The sequence below is a fragment of the Neolamprologus multifasciatus genome, chromosome 7 (genome assembly GCF_963576455.1).
Source record: "Neolamprologus multifasciatus chromosome 7, fNeoMul1.2, whole genome shotgun sequence".
NCBI classification, from domain to species: domain Eukaryota; kingdom Metazoa; phylum Chordata; class Actinopteri; order Cichliformes; family Cichlidae; genus Neolamprologus; species Neolamprologus multifasciatus.
In genome coordinates this window covers 52,409,758-52,433,411 of record NC_140445.1, presented here as the reverse complement: position 1 = coordinate 52,433,411, position 23,654 = coordinate 52,409,758, and the positions used below count along the sequence as shown (strand labels likewise).

General features: G+C 42.4%; 1 protein-coding gene across 17 annotated transcripts in view; it reads left to right on the top strand.

Annotated features, from left to right (window-relative positions):
• tjp1b (tight junction protein 1b) overlaps window positions 1–23,654 on the top strand; it is a 72,415-nt gene that overhangs the window by 39,874 nt on the left and 8,887 nt on the right. For 11 of the 17 annotated variants that reach the window (XR_014875086.1, XR_014875087.1, XM_085166310.1 and 8 more), the window contains 25 exons: window positions 8,822–8,878; window positions 9,382–9,506; window positions 9,627–9,729; window positions 9,949–10,264; window positions 10,618–10,724; window positions 11,102–11,270; window positions 11,379–11,523; window positions 13,687–13,817; window positions 14,372–14,477; window positions 15,173–15,323; window positions 15,937–16,045; window positions 16,130–16,349; window positions 16,501–16,685; window positions 16,775–16,870; window positions 16,952–17,034; window positions 17,140–17,350; window positions 17,461–17,561; window positions 17,641–17,991; window positions 18,326–18,556; window positions 19,592–20,458; window positions 20,913–21,004; window positions 21,302–21,517; window positions 21,626–21,762; window positions 22,491–22,962; window positions 23,146–23,363. Coding sequence is in view for 15 of the 17 variants with exons in the window: in XM_085166310.1 (XP_085022436.1) it covers window positions 8,822–8,878; window positions 9,382–9,506; window positions 9,627–9,729; window positions 9,949–10,264; window positions 10,618–10,724; window positions 11,102–11,270; window positions 11,379–11,523; window positions 13,687–13,817; window positions 14,372–14,477; window positions 15,173–15,323; window positions 15,937–16,045; window positions 16,130–16,349; window positions 16,501–16,685; window positions 16,775–16,870; window positions 16,952–17,034; window positions 17,140–17,350; window positions 17,461–17,561; window positions 17,641–17,991; window positions 18,326–18,556; window positions 19,592–20,458; window positions 20,913–21,004; window positions 21,302–21,517; window positions 21,626–21,762; window positions 22,491–22,962; window positions 23,146–23,363 (4,999 nt within the window). In the remaining 2 variants the exon portion in view is untranslated. Of the gene's footprint in view, window positions 1–3; window positions 3,355–8,821; window positions 8,879–9,381; window positions 9,507–9,626; window positions 9,730–9,948; window positions 10,265–10,617; window positions 10,725–11,101; window positions 11,271–11,378; window positions 11,524–13,686; window positions 13,818–14,371; window positions 14,478–15,172; window positions 15,324–15,936; window positions 16,046–16,129; window positions 16,350–16,500; window positions 16,686–16,774; window positions 16,871–16,951; window positions 17,035–17,139; window positions 17,351–17,460; window positions 17,562–17,640; window positions 17,992–18,325; window positions 18,557–19,591; window positions 20,459–20,912; window positions 21,005–21,301; window positions 21,518–21,625; window positions 21,763–22,490; window positions 22,963–23,145; window positions 23,364–23,654 lie in introns of those variants that run through there. The other 6 variants (XM_085166311.1, XM_085166307.1, XM_085166320.1 and 3 more) reach the window with 4 other exon arrangements.

Here is a 23,654-nt window from a genome sequence, read left to right as displayed (position 1 = left end):
GGACCGTGTACTATTTTGAATTTGAAATGTGTTGTTACTAAGGAAACCTAAATAGTGAAACATAAAGAGTAGAAAGCTAAAGGTATAGTTGTAATCTGAGGCCAGGATGCACTTTAATAGAAATCCAAGCACAGACTAAAAGCAATTAAATGATCTGTATTCTTTTATGGTTTGCAATGTTTTCCAGCACCAGTTTTAGTAAAAGCAATAACCGTGGTATTTAATGTGAATTGTGAATGTACAGCTCAAGTTTCTAACGTTCAAACACAGACTGCTGCAGAAGTTAATATGCTGTAAATATGAGTTCAAGTTACTGGAAATAGAGCTGTAGTTCATTTAAATAAGGGAACTGGCGGTTCTTTAGCTTATCTCACTCAGGTTATGCCAAATATTTAAACGTTTTAAAAGAAATTTTTAAAAATCTTTACATGAAAAATATACACGGAGAGTGATGTTTAAAGCATTTTTGGACCCCATTTTTTTTGACCCTGTAGATGTGTGTTTTGCTGTGTGTAGCCACACATTGTTTAAAGAAGATGTAGTAGTGGCAGGACCACCAAGTCTTCACAGCTAGCTGCTCAGGTTCTTTACATTCCTTTTTAGTTTGATGTGGAAATAATTAATTTGGAGGCTGGGAGGCAGGAGCTAGTGGAGAGAGCAAACTATGTGTGGAATCTGTCACCACTCTCAGGTTCAGCTGAGAGGGATGTAAATTTAACTCTTCCCCCCTTCCCCGCCGGTGACTGGGTGTCTGTCAGGCTTGTCCAGCTTTATCATTATCCTGACTGATGAGTGGGATTTCATGTCCCACATGGCCTTAGTAAGCTGTGAGCTCATGTCCTTGCATACTTGTGAAAATCTGCTGCTTTTTTTGTTTATTAGTCTATTTAAATTTGAATGCTTGGTCAATGCTGTTTTACAATATGAGAGGCTGAAAAACTCTTGTTGTAATAGTTGGTGTGTTTGTTCATATATTTTTTTTTATTGTGGTGCATATTATTCTCCACTTTCTCTACCAAATGTGTAATAACACAAGCCATAACATAAGCCATTCTCAGATGAGTCATCCATTTACTTTGTCTGGATGGACAGTGCATCTGTGTCAATGGTCACTGCTGCCAAACATGCTCAAAGGGGGCAGTGTAAAGATTGGGTATGCAAATGATGCCCTTATAGCAGTCTGTAGTGACTGTCTCAATAAATGTCAGAAAATTTAGAAGTAATGAGCACTCTGTGACAGGCAGTAAAGGAGGTTTAAGTGCATGAGGTTGAGTGGATGGTTTATAGTTTAATGTCCAAAAAGGCACCCAGAGCTTTATGTGGGTAGCTGATGTCGTTGTGAAGGATGAAGTTCAGAATAAAATGCTGCTACTTCAGCCTGTAATACAGTAGAAGTACAGTAGTTTTTGATGCTGCTGTAAAGTGAAGGGTAACGCCATTCCATTCCTTGATGACCACTCTTATCATTTCTTATTGGTGGCGAAGGAGACAGCAGCTCTCCACAGACTTGGTGTGTGTGTGGGTGGCTGGGTGGTTGGCATATAGTGCAGATGCCTGAAGTTGCCTTGGGAAGAATTCATATGTTTGTGCAACCATGCAGATTGTCCCTACGACAAGAAGCATTCAAATCAATGACTTGACTACTGAAATAAACGCAAGCACCCTTATGGTGTCTTATAGTGTCCTCTAAAGGTTGCTTGATTATATGCAGACCATAAACACTGGATTGTGCTTCAAAGAGGCACATAAATGTCTCAACAGGGGGCGTTCCAGTGGTTGGATGGTGAAAACGCAAACTGCAGCTCCACATAATTCCCTTTTTCTCTTTAATAGATTTTTTTTTTACTTTCTCTACTGCAGCTACAGCAAAGAGCACAAAGTACCTGCACAGATTTGTACATAGTTAGATGTCATGGGTAAGATAATATTTCAGTTAATTATAACAATAATAGGTATGTGAAACCAAACAAAAAAAAGAAACAAACACATTAGTTTGTGTTTCCTATTCCCAGATGTCTTATTTTTAATCTTAAAGATGCTTGGGCTTAGTAAAAAATGCCCTATAGTATACGGCTGACTGAAAGCAGCTGGTAGCTGATTGAATGCACTGATTTTGGACATTGTTACTGTTAGACATTAAAATGTCAGTCATTTAATATTGTTCACATTTGCACTCATCTGAAATGCGCTCATATGCAAGTTAAATGCCAACAGTGGAGATACCTGCACTGCAGAGGTTGCATTCTTGGAAGTTCAGTTTCAGCACGCTCGTTGATATTCATTTCCAACTCATATCGCTAGGGAGTAGCTGTGACCATGCACAGCACATGCTCCCTTGCCTAAACAGTCTAACTGGTGATGTTTTTATGATAAGCATGGGGAGTATGTTTTCATGTTTGAAATTATAGCTAAAGCGCACTATAGTTGGTTATATAATGTCCCTGACTGAAGCTACAGTTGCATTTAGAGTAGTCTGAACCAGTGCTACAAAAGTGACAACAAACAAAACACAATGATATTTTAGCTGTTAGATGTTCCTGATTGAACATTTTACTTAACATGTTAGGTTTTCGTTGCTTTGCCTGCCTCTCGTATTTCCCTGTGTGGGTCTTTTCATTTCATGTGCAGTGTCATCAATCTGTTAATTTTACCCAAAGATTATATAAATGTCAGATTTAAAGGTGGTTGTGTTTTTGCTGTAATCATGGAATCTGTGAATACTGACCATGAAGCTAACAGAACAGGCAATCTTCTGTGGGATTTCATTAACACGGTTAGCATAATTTATGCATGTAATGCAGCACACCTGAGAAAAGCAGGAGGTGGTTTGTAATGTCCCACAAGCTGAGCGAATTGGTGGATTGTGCTCCGATTTAACACGGCAGCTCAAGGGTTAAGTCCGATACAGCAGTTTACACTGCGGATGGATGTTCGCTAGTACAGAGGAGTCCCATGCTGTAGCGGAACTGCAGATCCCACACAGATCGCTGCCAAGCTGGAGGGGATTTGTTTCGATCCCCTGAGTGTGTAAGGACAGAGTTAGAGGGAAGGATACATTCAGAAGGAAGATGTTGGTAGAGGACACAGACCCTCACGGGCCAGAGGAAACGTTAGGGTATAGCTGCGGAGTGTGTTTTATAACCCCTCACCTGTGGTCGTAATTTCTGTGGTTTCAAATCTAACAGAAGGAAAGAGGAAGGTGGGGGCAGTGTCCCTCGTAGCACTGATTGGTGCGGTCATGCACTGAGGCTGCTGATGTGCGTCTGCAGGAATCTCCTGCTGGATTTACTGGGGAGTAGTTGGAGTTGGAGACGCTTTTCTCTGTGTCCTCTGTAGTGAGCAGGATGAATTCATGTAAGTACCTCTAATCTTCTATGCATCAGTGTTATCTGAATACTTATGCAGCAAATAGATGAAAGGAGTAAAATTGAAGGAAAGGGAGTTTCACAGTTTCCTTTAGATAATACATGTGCTTCATGGCTGCTGATTAACTTTTCTATCAGTCTTCTGGGTTTCTTCTCTTGACCTTCGTATCGCTCTCCTGCATCTCTGCCGCTGTGTTCCCTCAGGTAGAGATCCGCAGTACAGTGTCTTTCCATGTTGTATGTGTAGAGTGTCACTTGTCTCTCAGGGGAACCCTTGACTGGCACTAAGGCATGGGCTCTCATTAGCATTGGGCTATGCTCTCCCCGGCCGGAGAGTTTTAGCAGTTGTCAGCACTCCCTAGTACATCGATTTCAATTGCTGAAGTGATCAATCATCTTATTCTACTTTGTTGATTCATTGCCAGCAGCCACAGTGTTGTGTATTCACGTTGTTGTTTTCTTGTCTTTGGCTGCAGTATAATTTGAAAACTGTCTTGGAGAGAAGCAAAAGGGAAAAAATTGTTTTAACTCAGCAGTATGTTTATTGCTAGGGTTGAATATTTAAGCTTGCAGCAGACCTGGCTTCATTTGGCTTTATTGCTGCTAATCATGTGCTGATGCATGTGAACAAAAATAATTGTGAATTATTGCTTTCAGCCACCTCTAAACCTTTAATTATCACATTTTATTTGTTTCGACTCATTACTACTCTTGAAATTTGAATAGTCACATTTTCATCACACTGGCACTGAAACAGATTTGTGAGAACGATCAAAGTCTCTTTTTTTCCCCCTCAGACCTTACAGAGAAATACAATAAATAGGCAGTACAAAGAGAGAGTGGATGTATTTTCTTTGCAGTATTTTATCATTCGTTTTGGTCGATTTGTGGCATTTACTACAACAAGAACCTATTAAATGTTCCTCAGTGTTCATGTTGCAAGGTTCCCCCCTAAATCACTCTGTTGCAGCACCACAACAGTAGAATTAATGAGAGCTATTTTTAGCTACTCTGGTCCCAGAGCGGTCAGAATTGAATAAGTCTCTGCCTCACCCCTAAACCATACTTCAGCACAAAATCGCACAATGTTGCCTCAGTTATAACAAAATATTATTTGCTTTTTTTTACGCAGAGAGTTGCGTTTTTTTAAGCAGGGCTGTTTGATTATGGTAAAATAAATATTATCATCCAGATTGTTTGAAACAATTTAGAGAACATAGTTAGGCTTATCGTGCTAAACTCTTTAAAACAAAAAGTGTATCCATTTGGTTTATCTCTTTAGTTTTCCTTCAGGCTCTCTCTTTGTTATCTTGGCTCAAGCTTAACCAAACCTGCTACCGCCTGGCAGGGAGGGAGGTTTTTGCTTTTAGGGGAGGGTTGAAGGTCACCGCTGTAAAAGGAGAGGGGTCTGCTCAATTCAGTGACGCAAAACAAAACTAGAGCACTATTTTTATTTTTATGTTAATTATATTGTTTTCATAATCATTGCAAGTCAGGTTTGTAGCTGAACATTTGATTAGTTGCAGGCCCTTTATTTGAAAGTGACAAGAATTGTCACAGCTCCCTGCCAAACTGTCTGCTAGTATTTGCCAAGTAGACAAAATTTACTGTTTCGCTGACTTGAGAGAGGACCTCCGGGGCACACAAGTATATGTAAGTTTGTTATTGCTCAGTTTTATTGCCACTGGCATACAGATAATACCTGTAACAAGAAGCCATTTGCCCCTCAACTTGCAAAATACACATGTGCCTTTTTAAAAATATATTTTGAGCAAGAAAGCTAGATTTAGCTTCTTAAATCTGAACGTCATCTGTTTGTTTGGAAACTAGGTTGGTCATTTTTCACAGTTTTTGGTTTATAGAGCAGCTGAAGGAGTAATCAGGAAGATGAGCTATGATCAGTAATGACAATAATTGTTAGTAGCAGTCTGTAATTGATTTACAAGTGGAAATTAAAAGATTGAAAGACTGCTGGCAGAGCAGTATTTTATGGACATGCTATAATAGTTTGTTCTGCAGAGGAATAAAAAGCCCAGTGGGCTCATTGATGATTACGTTGTTTTACCATTTGTGCATTGATTTGACACAGTCCTCTTTGAGCAGAGCTTTCCTCTCTGTTCTCCATCTGCATTAAAGTCCATCTGTGTTGTAGTGCTGGCTCCCATGTTGCCTAGTTGTAATCCCCCAAGCATGACCCAACCAACATGGTGTGTCTCACTGTGGAGCGGCTGCCAGGCCTGGCTTTAGCTTGAGGCATGAAGCCTCTCTTGGCACCAAATTGTGGCTGTAAAGGGTGTACACATTATGGCACTGAAAGTCATCAGTCACAAGATGTTGGTGCAACTTTACAGCAACCTATGCTCATTTCACTGAAAACAACATACCTTACTTTGTGTTTACTTAAAATAAATGTTTTGGACATTTTTGGAACAGGAAATGAACATATTTATTTTTGACAAATATCAAGTCACTAGTTTACTGTTTAGATCTTATGGCAAAAAAAATAGTAGTGCTCATTTGAGCCACAAAACTTTATGAACTTTATGAATTGATTTTGGCCCTGTCTTTATTTATTGTTTTAAATTTACCTCCTACAGTTTAGAGGAACCTTCAGACCTGTCCTGAAAGGCCACTAGAAAGCCACACAGTTCCCCCTCTGTTACCAGAGCAACAAGCTCTGCAGGAGGAGGAGGTAGCAAAATTATATCCCTTCACAGTGAAAGGTGTGTGCATGTGATAGAGAGTGAGAGATTGTTTTTCGTCTTTTCCCTTGGTATTCGGTCCTTTTGTTTTGCCCCATTGCAATTTTTCAGTGATTTATTTGTATTCAGTGGAGCTTAATAAGCGTCCTCTAAACATGTTTTCCAGACAACTAAATTGACATCTATTGCTACCCACTCTAAAACATTATACGCGTGTGGGCGTACGTGTTTGTGTTATGCTGCATAAATGCTTATAAAGGAGTTTTGAAAGTCTGACTATCAACTTGAAACACACCCCCCCAATTTATCAGTTAGAAGCAAGTGTCTATAAATTCAGGCAAGATGTTTGAGCTCTTGGCATCAGCATTTGCACAGTGCTGATCAAGAAGACTGGGGCATAAATCCTCCTCCCTGAAAGAGCAAACTTTCTAGCGGGAGATCATTCCTCTGCTTTCACCAGACTTGTTTATATTCAGATGCCCCCCACCCCACCCTTTCTCAAGAGCAGATAATTCAGTGTGAAAGGCCAGGGGGAGTTCCCCTGTTCAAACTTTGGTTCACCCTCCTTGTGTGAGCCCCAGTATAAGCTGCTTGAGGAGTTTGTGACTGTTGCTGCCAAGCTGAGCACGTCTGGGGCCACTTGTGGCATTTTATTTAGCTGCCTGTATTCCCAGACGCCAGCTAATCTTTGGCACTTGGCCGACAGGTCGCAGCAGACATAAGGATGATGTGTTGAAGGAGGCCAGGGTGCTAAAACAATAAACGGCACAGCAGCAGTTGGTCAGCTAAGCTGCTGCCTCTGAATATGATTTCTGCTGTACAAAAAAAAGTTGGACATTGTTTTCTTCACATCTGAGTTACTTTTTTTTGTTCAGACATTTGCTTCTGCAGCAGCATGGCTGTTGTTATTTTCAACTTCAGAATCTCTGGGTGTGTTTTTAGTGTTTCTCATCACACACATTTTGGTGATGACTTAAAACTGTGCAATATTGCAAAATACATTTTGATAGTTTAAAAAAGGGTTTCCCTGAATCTTAACTACTGCGTAAGGTTGATTAAATTGTGCGTCCTTGGGCTCACAATCCCTTAGTACCTTATATTTTTGCTGCCACACTCTGACGGGGGATGAATTTGGGGGTAAAAGTAATGGGATGGGTTATCTTGTTTTCATAATTGATTGATGCCATTAAGGACAGGTAGCTTTACTGATTAAAAGTGATTAACTGAATATCCCTATTCCCTATATGAGATTTCATAGTGGTCTGTAGTTCAGTATTTGGCCTGCAGACCATCCAAGATTTTTAGCTGTTTATCGCTCTTTGTGGCTTAATAGCACTTCCATTATCAAGTTGTCATACTGATGTGCTGCAAAATGGCTTTCAGTGTGAAACTGGACTGACTCTTGCTAGATGTTTTGCGTTTGAAGCTGCCAACACGTCGACAGCAGTCTCAGTGGCAGGTCTAAGCACTGGAACCGATGCTCCTTTTCAGCGTGAAGAGTAATCTCCCTTTGCTCATTTTTCATCACATTTTAATGTACCGCAACATGAGATTTCTGCATAGGTGGTTATACAGTAAGCGTTCGAGGTGTCAAAGAAATAACCAGCAAAGCAGAAGGGGATATGTGTGGCAGTCTCACCTATTAAGATCACAAGGCTAGGATCATTTTGCATGACAGATGGGGGTTATTGCATTAAGTGCTGTGATGGTGGTTGTAATTTGCCCCAATGGGAATGACCTCGTAGTATTTTATATGCAGTCCTTGAATGTCTAATGTGTTGTGAGATTGCAGTGGAGGTAAAATGATACAGAGGCAGAGATAAGAAGCGGGCTGTAGGTCGCAGAGGATGGCGTTAACCCAGCAGCTGACTGAGGTGACCTTAATCATATCCTCTGTGGTTGTTAATGGGGCTGAGGTTGTCCTTCAATTTTAGAGACTTACTGCCAGTGTGGCCCTATTTAATGAAGGAGGATCTTTTTCTGTTGTGCTATTGTACTCAGTTCACTGTAAACCTGGAACCTCATACTGTGGACCCACTACAAAGAAGACTGTCTAGTCTAAAAACCAACATGTTTATGGTGTGTGCGTGGGCTAGTTGCTGTGCTCTGTTGTGTCATCTGTATCACTGTGAATCAGCAACAGTGTGAAACAAACAAGGGTCCTGATGTGTACCCTGTCTTAATTTTTAGTGGTGAAACACTTCCCCCTTCCACTAGGAACCTTGGTAGAGGACAAAAAATAATCAGTGCTATTATTGTGTGTTCAAATATTCTGTTCATCTTTTTAATTTTTTTTTTTACCAAAGTCTCTCAGTGTGCTTTCACAGTCGATTTGCTGTTTATAATCTTTACATCTTTTATTTGCAGTATGAATAATACAATATGAATAATGAAATGTAGCCTTGATTGCCCAAGTGGCTGATGTTGATAAAGCAGCAGTAGTCCAAACCCTTACCCTCTATTTTTTTTTCAGTATAAGTAGCTTTTGCTTCAAAAGTGGTAAATGCTACTCTACACATTATGCAGACATTTAGCTTGGACAGATAACGCCTACTCTGTTCATTAAAAAAACAACACACTTGACCTTTTATGCAGACTTTGTTAAAGGTTAAACACTGAAGGAGACACTGTCAGATGTATTTTGGGAGCCACTCTTCCACCTTTTATCAGTTGGAATAATGAATTACTTTGACTCTTCTTGTCTGAACTCTGGAGCTTATGTGTTAAGCACTGCGCAATTTTTTTGCCTTTCAGAGTGCAGCAATGGAGGAGACAGTCATTTGGGAACAGCACACAGTAACACTACACAGGGTGGGTATCTGTTATCCTTCCTTTACTCTCTATAATTGTCTATGTTGAAATTATGCCCTATCCTAAAAGCTCTCTGCCCTACCTGGTTTACGTTATTTTCCCTCTATCTCCCATCTCAGCATTTTTCTTCCCTGCTATTTTCAGGATCACAGCATGTAGGGAGTTAGCTCACTGTGTAATTAATTGCACGTGGAACAGACAAAACAGCAGAGTTATCACAAAGCTTTTCTTCAACACGATTCCATGTTTTTGGCTGTGGAGCATAAATAATTGGTATAAATGCTGATCTGGCATCTTTGTGCACATTGTTTGCACGCAAACTGCATCGCTTCAAAGTGTTCGACTGCTGTATTCTGTAGAGGTGGTTTTACAAACAATTATTTTGTTGGATTCGTACCAGGAGGTGGTAATTTAAATACATCTGTCTCTACTCATCAGTTAGTGTCTTGGTCCATCCACACATCCTTATCTTTTTTGTGTTTTGTTTTTATTTCTGTGTGCAGGCACCAGGGTTTGGCTTTGGGATAGCCATTTCAGGTGGACGGGATAACCCTCATTTTCAGAGTGGTGAGACCTCCATTGTCATCTCAGATGTGCTGAAAGGAGGCCCCGCAGAAGGCCTATTGCAGTAAGATTAAGTTGTATTATCGGGAACCCAGTCATGCAGCTCATTTTTTAGTATTAAATTACACTGCTTGCTCCATAAAGACTCCACTGTCTGTCTGTTCTTGGTATCTCATTTCTTTAGGGAAAATGACAGAGTCGTTATGGTCAACGCTGTCTCCATGGATAATGTGGAGCACGCGTACGCTGTTCAGCAGCTTCGTAAAAGTGGGAAGCTCGCCAAAATTGTGAGTGTCACATCCCATTATGAAGTCTTCTTTGAAAGCTCAATTTGTAGTCAGACTTAAAAAGTGTTTGTAGCAGAGATATGTATATTGCTAATAATGTTATTTGGGCTCTCTCATATGTTTTCGTAGTTCACTAGCAGAAGAAATGTGCACGATAAGGGGAGTGCTTGGCTCATGTTGGTTGTCAAGCTCATTTCATGTCTTATTCCCTTTGTTTAGACAATCAGGCGCAAGAGGAAGGTGCACGTCCCCATGGGCCGCCTGGGAGAGAGGGAGACTATGTCAGAGCATGACGAGGAGGAGGATAGCTACGACGAAGAGATATATGAAACGAGAAGTGGACGCAGTGGCGCGTACAGCGGTGTGGGCGGCGCTATGGGCAGGCGCAGTGGGCGGAGCGGCGGTCGCAGGGACAGGGAACGTGAACGCAGCGGCTCACGGGAAAGAAGTCTCTCCCCACGCTCAGACCGCCGCTCGCACAACCTGCCCCCACGGCCCGCCAAGGTCACTCTCGTGAAATCCCGCAAAAATGAAGGTGAGGCTCACAAAGTCGGGGATAAAAAGGGAGTCAGAACAGTGGCCAGTGAAGCAGGGAATCTCCTGCCATTTGCTTTACATGACTATTAACAGACAACCATATTCTCTTTTAGAAGAGAATAAAACCTCCAAATCAGCATTGGTTAACTGCCAGAGCAAACAAAACTTGCCAGCCACAGCAAAATCCAAGTAAACTCAAGTAAATCTAAGTAAAAGAGCAATTAATCTTCTTTAATCAGTACTGTTAATCCCAGTGGGAGAAGCAGATGTCAGCAGAATCGCAGTCAGTGTGGTGTTGTCACGTGAACTCTGTGCTAACGTTGTCTTTGTTGCTGTCATTCACTTTGTAAGCAGAATATGGCCTGCGCCTGGCCAGCCACATCTTTGTCAAGGACATTTCCCCTGAGAGCCTGGCAGCCAGGGATGGCAACATCCAGGAGGGGGATGTTGTACTGAAGGTGAGAGGGGAAAGGCAGAGAATCACTAGAAACATAGAAGATAAACTGAAAATGTTTGATCATGTTCTTTATATAATCTAACCTGATTCAGATAGAAGGATGTGCAGTATGTACTACTTTGTCTCATTGTATTAATGTTTTGGGAACATGCTGTGTAGAAGGACACCGTCACATTTAGCAACATGCACATCTTGATCCTTTCTTTTAATGCATAGACTGGTTATGGGGAGGAACATTAATGTGGTCTCATACCATTAAGATAATAACCCCAGACATGTCACCTTTTATATTGTTTCTCTTTTCATTCAAGTTCTGTGGCTGTGTACGAATGTTTACTTCATGTCATTTCTGATGGCTTGTTTTGCTGATTCTTTCAGATTAATGGCACAGTGACAGAGAACCTCTCTTTGATTGATGCCAAGAAGCTGATAGAAAGGTCAAAGGGCAAGCTAAAAATGGTGGTTCAGAGGGATGAGAGAGCGACCCTGCTGAACATCCCTGACCTCGATGACAGTATTCCCTCAGCCAACGCTTCTGACAGAGATGGTGAGAGTGATGTGAATTCAACTCAAATGAGTGGATACAAAGAAAGTCAGACTTGTCAGGGCTACTTTGAGGCTGCGGCCGTTTAACAGTATCTTTATGTTTAACCAGACATTTCAGATATCCATTCTCTGGCATCCGACCATTCCAATCGATCACATGACAGACATCGTAGCAGCCGCTCCCGCTCTCCAGACAGACGATCTGAACCCTCAGACCACTCCCGACATTCACCTCCACAAATCAGCAATGGCAGGTAAAGAACATCAACCCGGCTTTCAGGAAATAAATAAAATCGTGGGATGTAGTTGCAATAAATATTGTTATTTTTGTATGTATATATTCTGATTTTCTTCTCTTCACAACTTTCTCTATGTTTGATGGAATGAAGTTTAGAACAATACCAATTTAAACTTGAACAGCACCATCGATCACCAAAATGTGGGTGGAGTACAAAACCATATTATTGGTCGCTTTGCTTAATGGTAAATTTAAAAAAAAGTCCCTTAGTGTATTTGGAGAAGTCTGAGCTCTCAGGATTAGGGTTAATTTATGATTAATGTAATAATTGATCTGTTCCTCAGTTCTCCAGGCGGTGTTGGGAAATTGTTTGCGTGTGTGTTTGTAGTTTTGTTTTGTTTTTTGGTAGAGACAGACTGGAAATGCAGGAGAATGCAAGGATATAACCACTTTGATACTGGGTTGTCCTAAGCATCATTTCTCTACTGGTTTTTAGACTGTTTTTGATTAATTAAGACAGTAATTTGCAAATGAGTAAAATTAAAATAAGTTCTATGCAACCACTTAGTAAGACTTTAACATCTTTTAAGTAACCACAACTAATGATATTTGCTTCCAAGCTTTAAAACAAGCTTTTTTTCCTTTCCTCCTTTCTGTTTTTCTCATGAAAGGTAGTGTGTGTTAGCACCAACCATTACTCCATTCACCACTTCTTTTGACTCTAACGTTGTTTGAAAGTACCTCATTAATTCTTCATTTAAACTCAATAGAGCACCACAGTTGTTTCCCTTTCACTCTGCTCACTGACCTGAGAAAAAATAAAAGTCAGCTGTTAAGCCGCAAAAGAGTCGGTCTTGGTCAAAATTACAGTTGAAAGCAGATCAAGAGTCTGCTCTGCTGAGCGTAGAAGCTCACTGCTCTTAACTCTTAAACATGGTGCCATAATTCAAAGCTGTTGCTGAATGGGATTTTTCTGCACTTGGTTATTCCTGTTATACTTCAGCAGCTGGAGAAATCCATACGTTTGGTGGTTTGGTATTGAGGATTTAATAAATGAATTATTCGATTTAATGTAGTTCAGTAGAGTTGCTGGGACTTTGACAAACGACTGTATATTCACAGCCCTCAGTCTAAAAGAAGTGATGAATTTGTGTGTTGAAGATCGGTCTTTTGTGTAACAGCAAATTATTAACTGATGGATGTTGCTGTTAATATCAGACATCAATTATTTAGAGACATTTCTTCTCAAGATGAGAGAGTCATTTGAATGTGTCACTGGATCTTCTTCTTTTCAATGTTTTGGTGGACAAAACTGCATGTTCACCACAAAGGAAATCATGACACGCGGTAATAAAAGGCCACCTCCAGCTGCCTGTTTTAAGTCGCTCTCTATTTTTTCCTATTAGGCTCATCATTTCTTGTCATTTTTAATATGCAAAAAGCGAAAATCTCTATAATGTTCTAAACAGTGGCACGGGCACGCTACCTTGTGTATTTTAGTTAACAGGAAGGAGTTCTTGTGACAGGATGCTATTTGATTTGTTTGTTTGAACCTGATCAGTGATCTGGAATCCTTTCTCTCAGCTCGTGAAGTTGGCAGTTAAGTGCAGCCTGGGATGAAAAGTAGTTTGTTCCTGTCCAGCCAGTTCAAGCAGGATCCTTTGTGGTTACTTTGTCACACAGTCTGTGAACAAAGCAGCTCTCTTCCCAAAAAGTTAGCCATGTGACCAGGAGAGCCACAGATCTATGCCACTGGGAAGCCTGTCTTTATCCCTCCTGTTCCTATCACTTGTTAAGAAATCACAATCAGCATCTGAAATTTCTGTTTGTCAAAATGCATGGAAATTTGGACATCATATGTCACTGTATATTAGTTTATACAGTAAGCTGGTCTAAAGCCAGAGCCTCACAGTGAAATTCACCTGGAGGACAGAACCCACTCTGACACCTTGGATAAGCTGCTCTAAAAATAGAGCACAAAAGACTGGAAAGACAAAGTGATGACCTTCAACACTAAGATGCAGGCGTAGAAAGAAGCTATTCTTAGCAAATGCATGTTCTGTTTAAGAGACAGTTTCATGTTGCCTTGCAGCACTACATCTGCAGAATGCATTATTCATGATCTCGTGCCTCATGTTCTAAAGAGAGGTTATACAAAAACATCTTTTTGCATCTTTAGTCACAGAAGTCGTGATGACGAACGGGCCTCAAAACCGGCTTCAACACCAGCGAAGCTAGCGGAAGAGGTACCTCTGCCCAAACCGAAGGAGTCAGGAGGCAGAGAGGAGAAACAGCTCCCACCCCTCCCAGGTCAGATGTAAATCAGTTAGCCAGAAAATTACATGTTGGTTTGTATGTCTAAGAAGAGTCATTTGTAAATCAGTGTGAATCTTGAGAAACGGTGTGTAATGGCCCTGTCTATCGTTTGCAGCAGAAAATTTACATGAATTCATGAACTCTTATTCAAAACAGTTATTTTTGCCCTTTTTTGGTAGTTGCGCTTTTAAAAAGTTAGATCCAGACGCCTGCCGAGCCTGGCTGAGTCAGCCTGGAGCCAAGTGAAAATAAACCATATGAGCTGATCGAGCCTGACGTTCCTCCCCAGCCTCCAGCAGTCTGCTGCCTCTCTCTTTGACTTCCTAGCTCAGGACACTGTGTGCCTTGAGTGTGCGTGTGTGCACACAAGAATGTGTGTGATAATATTTTGCTTATATGTATGCACGCTGTTGTTGTTTTTGTTCTTATTCTCACTCATTTTCTGTCTGTGTGTGGGTATTCCTTTGTTTATGATGATGTACAGCCAGTGTTACATGTTCATCATCTGTCTGCCGTAATAACATGAATCTCTGCACATCTGTATTTAGAACCCAAGCCAGTCTATGCTCAGCCCGGACAGCCAGATGTAGACCTGCCTGTCAGTCCTTCTGATGCTCCTGTGCCAACTACTGCCCATGATGATAGCATCCTACGGTAAAGTTTACAATATAGTAATATCCTACACGCACGCACGCGCACACACACACACACACACACACACACACACACACACACACACACACACACACACACACACACAGTGGGGAAAAAAGTACTTTTGACTACATCAGGAGAGCTGTTATTTAGAAAAATGTTTTAAAATGCTTCCATGCACAGTCTTATCTGTAAAGCGCAGTATCTGCAGGCTTCAGACTGCTCTAAACACTCAGTGGCAGGTTTTTTTTCTCTACTCTTGGGTCTCATTAGCCTCAGATAAAAAGGATACCCTAAATGTGGTCATCTCAGAAGTGTAGGTCTGACTGTGAGCACAGCAGCCCCTCCCACCTGCTGTTCACATGTTTTGTTTTCAAGGTGCAGCCAGTCAGGAGAAAGTACAACAGGGAGGGTGGTCTTGAAGGGAACAGTTAAAAGGGCTTGTGGATTATTTTGAGCTGTGAAGTGTGCTGTAATGAAGATTTGTAGCTGAAAACGAGGGCAACGGGACCCCCATTAATGGTTAGCTGCCAAGTTGAATGAGCAGGACGCGGAGTGATCAGTGGTTGTGTCTGAGAATGTTTACTGTTGTTATTTTTGTTATTAGCAAAAATACTGAAATCTCTGTAGAGAAATCTGGCTGACATTTAAGTCATATCAAAAGAAATGAACTTGGCAATTGTTTTTATTCTCAGGCCAAGCATGAAGTTGGTGAAGTTCAAAAAGGGGGAGAGTGTGGGTCTGCGGCTGGCTGGGGGGAACGACGTGGGCATCTTCGTAGCTGGAGTGCTGGAAGATAGTCCAGCCGCTAAGGAGGGCCTAGAGGAGGGCGACCAAATTCTCAGGGTAAGATTATTTTTAACATAAGCTGATTGTGAAGTGAGACAAACTGCAACACATATGATGTAAAAAAGAACAAGAAAGGGGAGCTGTTTAAGTTTGGGGAGAAAAGGGGAAAAAAGGGATAAGCCATTTTGTTTTAACAGTGGGCACATCATAGTGCGTGTAAACAGTAGTGTTTTATGGGAAATGTTTCTGAAACATTCCCTTATTTATTCATGGTGTTACACTCTGGCTGCTCCAAAATTCCTCTATCTTCAAGCTGGTCTCTTAGCAATAGCCCTGAGGGAGCATACACAAAAACACCGTTTCCTCTCGCTGTGTTTGTCCCATTCCCTCACAGTCGTATATCTCACTGTTTGTTCCTCCTCCTCTATTCTCTGAGTATATTGAGGAATGACTTGACTTCTTGTAGTGCAATAAAACCTGCAGTTACCCAGGCATTTCAGAGAACAGGAAAAGCTATGCGAACCTCTGTTTAAATGGAGATTTACATTTTCTGAGATGTACTCCTTGAACAATAAAAGCTTCTGCTTAAACTTGAAAATCCAAAATAAAATTTTTTTGTATGAAAACCATAAAAACATAAACCAGAAACATGCTTTTTTCCAAATTCTAGGTAAATAATGTTGACTTTGCAAACATAATCCGAGAGGAGGCGGTGCTCTTCCTCCTGGACCTTCCTAAGGGTGAAGAGGTCACCATTCTGGCCCAGAAGAAGAAAGATGGTAAAGGAAGTGAAAAGAGAACTAAGAACTATCTAATAAGCTGATTGGTTTGCTGATACTGACTTAACGCTCTGTACTGTTCAGTATATCGGCGGATTGTGGAATCAGATGTTGGTGACTCTTTCTACATCCGGACACACTTTGAGTATGAGAAGGAATCGCCGTATGGTTTGAGCTTTAACAAGGGCGAGGTGTTCCGTGTGGTGGACACCCTCTACAACGGCAAATTAGGCTCCTGGCTGGCTATTCGCATTGGCAAGAACCATCAGGAGGTGGAGAGGGGCATCATCCCCAACAAAAACAGGTGAAAGCATCCCTTCTCATCTCCTTTCGAGTTGTAGTTAATCTCCATATTTGTGGAGTTTCTTGTTTGTTGTGTGTGTGTGTGTGATGTCTTTGTGTACTGGCAGTGTTGATATTAGTCCTAACGACAGTATCTCTGCTTTTGTCTACAGAGCAGAGCAGCTCTCCAGTGTGCAATACACTCTCCCCAAAACAGCAGGTGGAGACAGGGCTGACTTCTGGAGGTTCCGTGGTCTTCGCAGTTCAAAGAGGAACCTGAGGAAGAGCCGAGAGGATCTTTCTTCACAGCCAGTCCAAACAAAGTTCCCAGCTTATGAAAGAGTTGTGCTGAGAGAGGGTGAGGTGTCTTGACATGTCTGTTAGCCCATTTAAGAGTAACAGCACAGTTTTATAAGTCTGTTAATGGTTTCTTTTCTCCTTGTGCAGCTGGCTTTCTAAGACCGGTTGTAATATTTGGACCTATTGCTGATGTTGCTCGTGAAAAGCTTTCCAGAGAAGAGCCAGATCTTTTTGAGCTTGCAAGTATGTCGGTAAACTGCATAAAACACATTTAGTACTCAAGAAAATGTATTTGTCTTAAAATTGTCTTACCTCGTTTTCTAGAGAGTGAACCGAGAGATGCAGGAACAGACCAGCGTAGTTCAGGAATAATTCGTCTTCACACTATCAAGCAGATCATCGACAGAGTGAGCACACCTCTCTTTATGATACATGCATGGATTTTAAAAATAATATATCATTGTTTGTGTGCGTGTATTTGTTAAAAATAACTCTTTCTTTTCTTAATGAAGGACAAACATGCTGTACTGGACATCACTCCAAATGCTGTGGACAGGCTGAACTATGCTCAGTGGTACCCGATTGTAGTCTTCCTAAATCCCGATAATAAACAGGGTGTGAAGAACATGAGGACCAGGTTGTGTCCAGAGTCCAGGAAGAGTGCCAGGAAGCTCTATGAGCGAGCCATTAAACTGAGGAAGAATAATCACCACCTGTTCACCAGTAAGTGTGAGAGAGTTATAAAAATACCAGTAAATGAAAAATGTAAATTGTCTTTTTTTTAACATGCTTTGTACTTAATGAGCTGCCTGTAATGTAAACTATTCCCTTAGCAACCATCAACTTGAACAATATGAACGATGGTTGGTATGGAGCGCTAAAGGAAACCATCCAGCAACAGCAGAACCAGTTGGTGTGGGTGTCAGAGGGCAAGGTGAGTCTATTCTGCTGTGCTGAACACCATTACTGTGAATAAATGAGCCATCAGGTAACTGTTTCTCTGCTCTATTCAGGCGGATGGTACTACAGAGGATGACTTGGATATCCATGATGACCGCTTGTCCTACCTTTCAGCACCAGGTAGTGAATACTCAATGTATAGCACAGACAGCCGCCACACTTCTGACTATGAGGACACAGACACAGAAGGTGGAGCATACACAGACCAGGAATTAGATGAGACTTTGAATGATGAGGTGGGTCTGCCCACGGAGCCTGCCATCACCCGCTCCTCAGAGCCTGTGCGAGAAGATCCTCCTGTAATTCAGGACACCCCTGGTTACCCTGGATACCAGCACCCCGTGCAGCCTGACCCAGCCAATCGCATAGACCCTGCTGGGTTCAAGATGGCTGCTCCGCAGCAGGTAAAGTTCATATCTGGCATTGCAGACAGGCTTTGCCTTTCAAAGATGGATGCATGGGTGAAATTATATGACTGAAGAGCAGAGGAATTGCTCCTTTGTATTTAGTGATGTGTCCTGACCTTTTTGTTAAGATTAAAAGTTTCTTGACTAAGTAATGAATATTTTTAGAAGCTACTGGTATGTTATCGATTCTAATCACATTTCTGCAAGCGATTTCTCTGGCTGGTGTAAAACTGATTCAGTGTAAGGAAGAAGATCACGGTGTTGGGGTAAGCTGTACTTTCTGTGCCCTTGGCAGGCTGTATTATAAATGTCTCTTAACAATACTTCACAGCAAGGTGAGGCTGCTGTGCCCATGCCCTCGTTGCCTCCGACGTCTGTAGCAACCCCTGCTGCTGAGCAGTCTGTACAGCTAGAGGGTGTGCACCTAGAGGAGCCGCCTGCTGCAGCCGCAGCTCCTCAGGCTGACTCACTTAGCAGCCCCAGCCCTGCCCCTGAGCTTATTCAGCCCCCACCACCACCACATGAACCCCACCCGTCTGGACTGCCTGGTCCAGAACCAAAGGTACCCGCTGTTTCACCAGCCACTCGGACCGGGCCTGGGCCCCAGCCTGCTGTTTTAACTGCCTGTCTTCTCACACATGCTTTCCACTTGCTCTCTGCATGACACGCCCACACTGTGTGACTCACTGAGCCCACTGTGTGCCTCTGGCTTCCAGAGAAAATGTGTGACAGACTAGTCCACATGCACCACAGTGGGCTGGGAGACCAGAAGGACTGGTACATCTGAGTCTTTGACCAGGGTGAAGACATCCACAACCAGCCCTAACTGTTGCCTTACTTCCTTTGCATGGCTCCTAATGTTTTTTGGGTTCCTTTCAGCTTTAACTTTTCTTCTGTAGATGAAAAATAGTGTCACAGTAGCATCGTAGTGGGTAGATGTGTCGTCTGTCGTAGTGCCAGTAGTTTGACATTGCATTATATGCAAACTGAATGTTTTTTGCATGATGAAAGCTAACCTGCAGACAGTACTCTTGGTAATAAATTCCTTTCAATGAGCAATTCTCCCTATGGAAAAACAAACTTGCATCTGCACACTGCATTATGTCTCTCTTGTGTAGTTACGCCCTCTGTATATGCCAACAGATCAACCTTCCATAGGAAGTACTGTAACTAGATTTGCTGTCTACAGGCTACACATCATTTGTTTGAAACGAGGCCTTTCAGAAATGTACAAATTACTTGCTGGTGTGCCATTTATCAAACTTTAAAGATGTAAAATTCACTTGTGTTTATATGGATAACCACCATTCTTGAAAGGCATCTTGTCAAACAGGCATTCAGAACTGTTTTTAAAAATGGGAAAAGGTTTGCCTGAGTAAATGCACTTTGACTTAATCTTGGTTTAATTCATCAGTTGAGAGATTTTCTTTGGTTAATGTTATTGTCAAACTTTTCAAGGTTTTAGTTTATTTCCTGTTAATTAATTTAATCTTAATCTGGTGTTGGGAGAATATTGGCTGCCTTCTGTCCTGCAGCACTGGTTTGTTAAAAGTTTGCAATGGGATGGATGCATTCATTTAGTTCTTTTTCTTCACAGATGTACAAGAAAGATCTTTACAATATGGAGGACCCTGTGCGAATCAACCATAGCCTAAAGCAGTCTGTGAGCTATAGTCACCAGCCGCCGTACCAGGACAAACAGCCATACCGCGAATACGACCACCCGCCTTACGGATATGATGGAGGCGGCTACACGGAACCAAAGCCTCACAACACTGATTCTCACCTGCACTACGACAACCGTGTGCCTCATTACAACGAGCAGTGGCCCCCCTATGACCAGCAGACCTCGTCCTCCCAGCCCGCGGGGTACCAGCCGGGCCACCAGCAACCCATAGGCTACAATCCCCGGTCCCCCTATGAGGATGGACCGGGAAGGGACTACAGCCCCCCTCAGCCACGCTATGATGAGGCCCCACCAGTGGGCTATGATGGCAGACCTCGCCACAGTAAACCTGGACCGATTCGTTACGATGAGCCCCCTCCACCACCTCTCCCTCCGGCAGGCTACGATGCACGTTCCCCATATGAAGCAGAGACCCACAGCTTCCCCATTAACTCCCCTCGATCACCAGAGCCTTCGAAGCAGTATTACGGTGACTCTGGTCTGAGGTCGACCTACATGCCTGGGCCTCCAAACCGGGGTTTTAAGCCAGGGATGCATGATGCTATGAGAAACTCTGAACCCACCATTCCTCCACCTAAACCAGAGGCCCTGCCCTCCCCAGGCGATCCAGCAATCACCCCAGGGTCCAAACCTCCTCCACCTCCACCCCAGGAAGACCCGGATGAGGACCCAGCCATGAAACCACAGTCAGTGCTCAACAGGGTCAAGATGTTTGAGAATAAACGGTCGGTTTCTATGGACAGGGCTAAAGAGGGAGTTGATTCATCAGTACTCCGGGTATGTTTATCTCACCTTAGTTACAATAAGGATTCTGGCTCAGTAACACAACGACGTTAAAAACTTGATGTTAGAACTCTGTATTAACTTCATCGCATTTCAAATATTTGTACTTGTATTGCTAACAGCAAACTGGTTAGAGTCCTAGTTTAAATACAGATAGCTATAATCTTGAATAAAAATCCTATTTTAAAAAACATTTATGTATGATAATAAAATATACAAGGTAGGGTGTAAATGGAGTCCAACAGGATATGGTACGTTGTTATGTTTCATTGATATGTAGTTATCTTGAAAACGCAAGCTTGTTTCTATGAGATTTTTCCTCCTTTTTTTTTTTTTAATCTTTTGTCTGAAGAATTTTACATCTTTCAGGCACAATAATAGATATGTGTGCAAAATCTAAATCTAATTCAAGAATCACTAAAGCAGAGGACCATGTTTGTTTTTTCAGCCTGCAGATATTCCTAAGCCTGTGATAGCACCTGGACCAGTCCTTAAAGCCAATTCCCTCAGCAACCTAGAGCAGGAGAAGTCCTCCTATAGGTATGTAACCCTCGCTGCAAAACCCCAGACTACAGGGTAGGTGAGTGAAGGACAGTCGCTCATAAGATCCTTGAAAAGGAGTCTTAGAATTCATTCGTTGTAGTTTGAGCTCCATCTAGTGGATGCCGCAAGCCCTTTAGGTTAGCCTCAGTGTCATTGGCTGCCTGAGCTGCCCAGCTGTAAAGATTCATATTGATTTAAAAGATATCTGATAAATTAATCTCATAGACTCTACTTTAAGTTAGTGTACAGTTTCTGATTTGCCTCAATCATTCTGCTGTTTGTCTTTTTCTGCAGGGCTCCTGAACCACAGAAGCCCCACACCAAGCCCCTGGATGATGTAGTCCGTTCCAACCACTATGACCCAGATGAGGATGAGGAATACTACAGAAAGCAATTGTCTTACTTTGACCGTCGCAGCTTTGACAGCAAGGCCATGGGCCAGCCCGCTCCTGGCATTAACCGCTTCCATGATGTGCCCAAACCACCTCAGCTATCCTACCCATACAACAGGTATAACAGCTCAGCCTGTGCCAAAAGTGCTGCCTGTTGTACAATATTTCTCAGGTTTTAAGTCGTCGCAGCTGTTGAATAATAATTGTTTGTGCCATCTAACTGCAGAGTTGAGTCTGTGGAGAAAGTGAGTCCAGTGGAAAAAAGATACGATCCTCTGCCACAAATCAGTCCCTCTTCACAGTATGGGCCCCCGGCCTCCGCCATTCCACCCGCCACACTGCCCAAACTCAGTCCTGGCGATGGTAAGCTTCCTAAACTTTCTGCTGGCCTTCAAACCTTCGTCTGTACGTTATTACATGAATAACATACACATGACATGAATTATATCTGTGCCATGACATGCTTTCTCCAATAAGCTTTGCCTTTTTCGGCCACTTTTTTTCTTCTGTTCTCATATACAGTCATATACATATCTTCATATTTCTTTTCCTACTGTTTCCAGTTGCTTCCTCTCACATCTTTTTGTTTGTTCTTAAATTGATTTCTTAAACAAGACCTTGGTTTCCAAACTAGCATTGGTTGTCTAGAATGTTTTGGGGGTTTTTTTTAGCCTTTTTTTGTGCACACATGCATTGTAAAGTAAACATAGTGCCTCCTGCTACTGCTACCTCTTTGTGTTTATGTAATTTTGTAGGACTGTCCCTGAAGTGATAATGGCTTTAAAAAAAAAAAAGACTTTTCTCTCTCTCCCTGTGAGATCAGACTGGCTGCATGGTAGTCAGACCAGAACTGTAAGCAAAACTATCTGTGGCAGGACCTTTTGTGCTTGTTACTGATGAAAGATATCCAAGTGTCAAAGCTCGGCACAGTACTGTAAATCTAGCAAAAAAAAATCTTGATTTTGTTCATTTGTTGGTAGTAGCTAAACTCTTCAGTACATATAGAAAGTGCATAACTGTATATATAATCTCTTGTGTATGTTTAATCAAGACTGTATTTAAATTACTTGATTTATTATATCCTCTTTCAGCTAACTCCGTACCTGAACCATTGACCTCACCCAATCCTAAACCTGAGCTGACAACTCTTAGGCCGACCAGTAGGGATGAACCCACACCGGGCAGTTACCTGCCCCCGAGGGGCCTTCCCGACAAATCCCCGGTCAATGGCACTGATGCAGCACACCCAAAAACCCTGAGCACTCCTGCACCAACTAGCTATAACCGCTACGTCCCGAAGCCTTATACCAGTGCAGCCCGACCCTTTGAGCGCAAGTTTGAGAGCCCCAAGTTCAACCACAATCTGCTGCCCAATGACACACAGGCGAAGACGGACCTCCTCAGCAAGCCCAGTGTGGTGAGCAACAGTAGTGGGAAACCTCAGTTGTCACCGCAGCCCCTTGATCACGACAGTGGCCTAGACACTTTCACACGCACTATAGACAACAGGCCCAAATACCAGCACAATAACATCAACGCCATTCCCAAGGCCATCCCTGTAAGGTAAGACATGTTCTCACCCCTAGTAGCATCGAGTTCTCAGAGAAAGTAATTACGGAGCTGCTGAGAAAGGGAGAGAAACCTGTTTGCGCACAGGGGGTTTGCTCTCGTGCCCTCTGCTGTACATTATTCTCTGCCTACACTGATTTGACTGATGATGTTCTCCTCTCTGCTTCTGTCCCTCAGCCCCAGTGCACTGGATGATGACGATGAAGATGAAGGGCACACGGTGGTGGCCACTGCCCGTGGGATATTCAACTGTAACGGAGGGGTCCTGAGTTCTATTGAGACGGGCGTCAGCATCATCATTCCCCAGGGTGCGATCCCGGAAAGTGTTGAGCAGGAGATTTACTTCAAGGTGTGCCGGGACAACAGCATCCTGCCCCCCCTCGACAAGGAGAAAGGTCAGTTCCTCAGTGCTGGACAGAGATCCTCCCTAACCTAGATTTATCAACTTATGAGATGGTACAGAATCTGAGGAAACTGGTGAAGGTTGTGAAATGTTGACTGTAGTAGTGCAGGGGCTTTGTCTTCCTAGATGAGAATAAAGTTTTTCAAACTATGCATTTTAAGTGATGTAAGGCTTGGTGATGTGTTTGCCCATGGAAGCAAACACATCACACACACTTCTTACCACCTTATGCATCACTAAGAAAACTAGTCTCATGAATTGAAAATTGAAAAATGATTTCTGT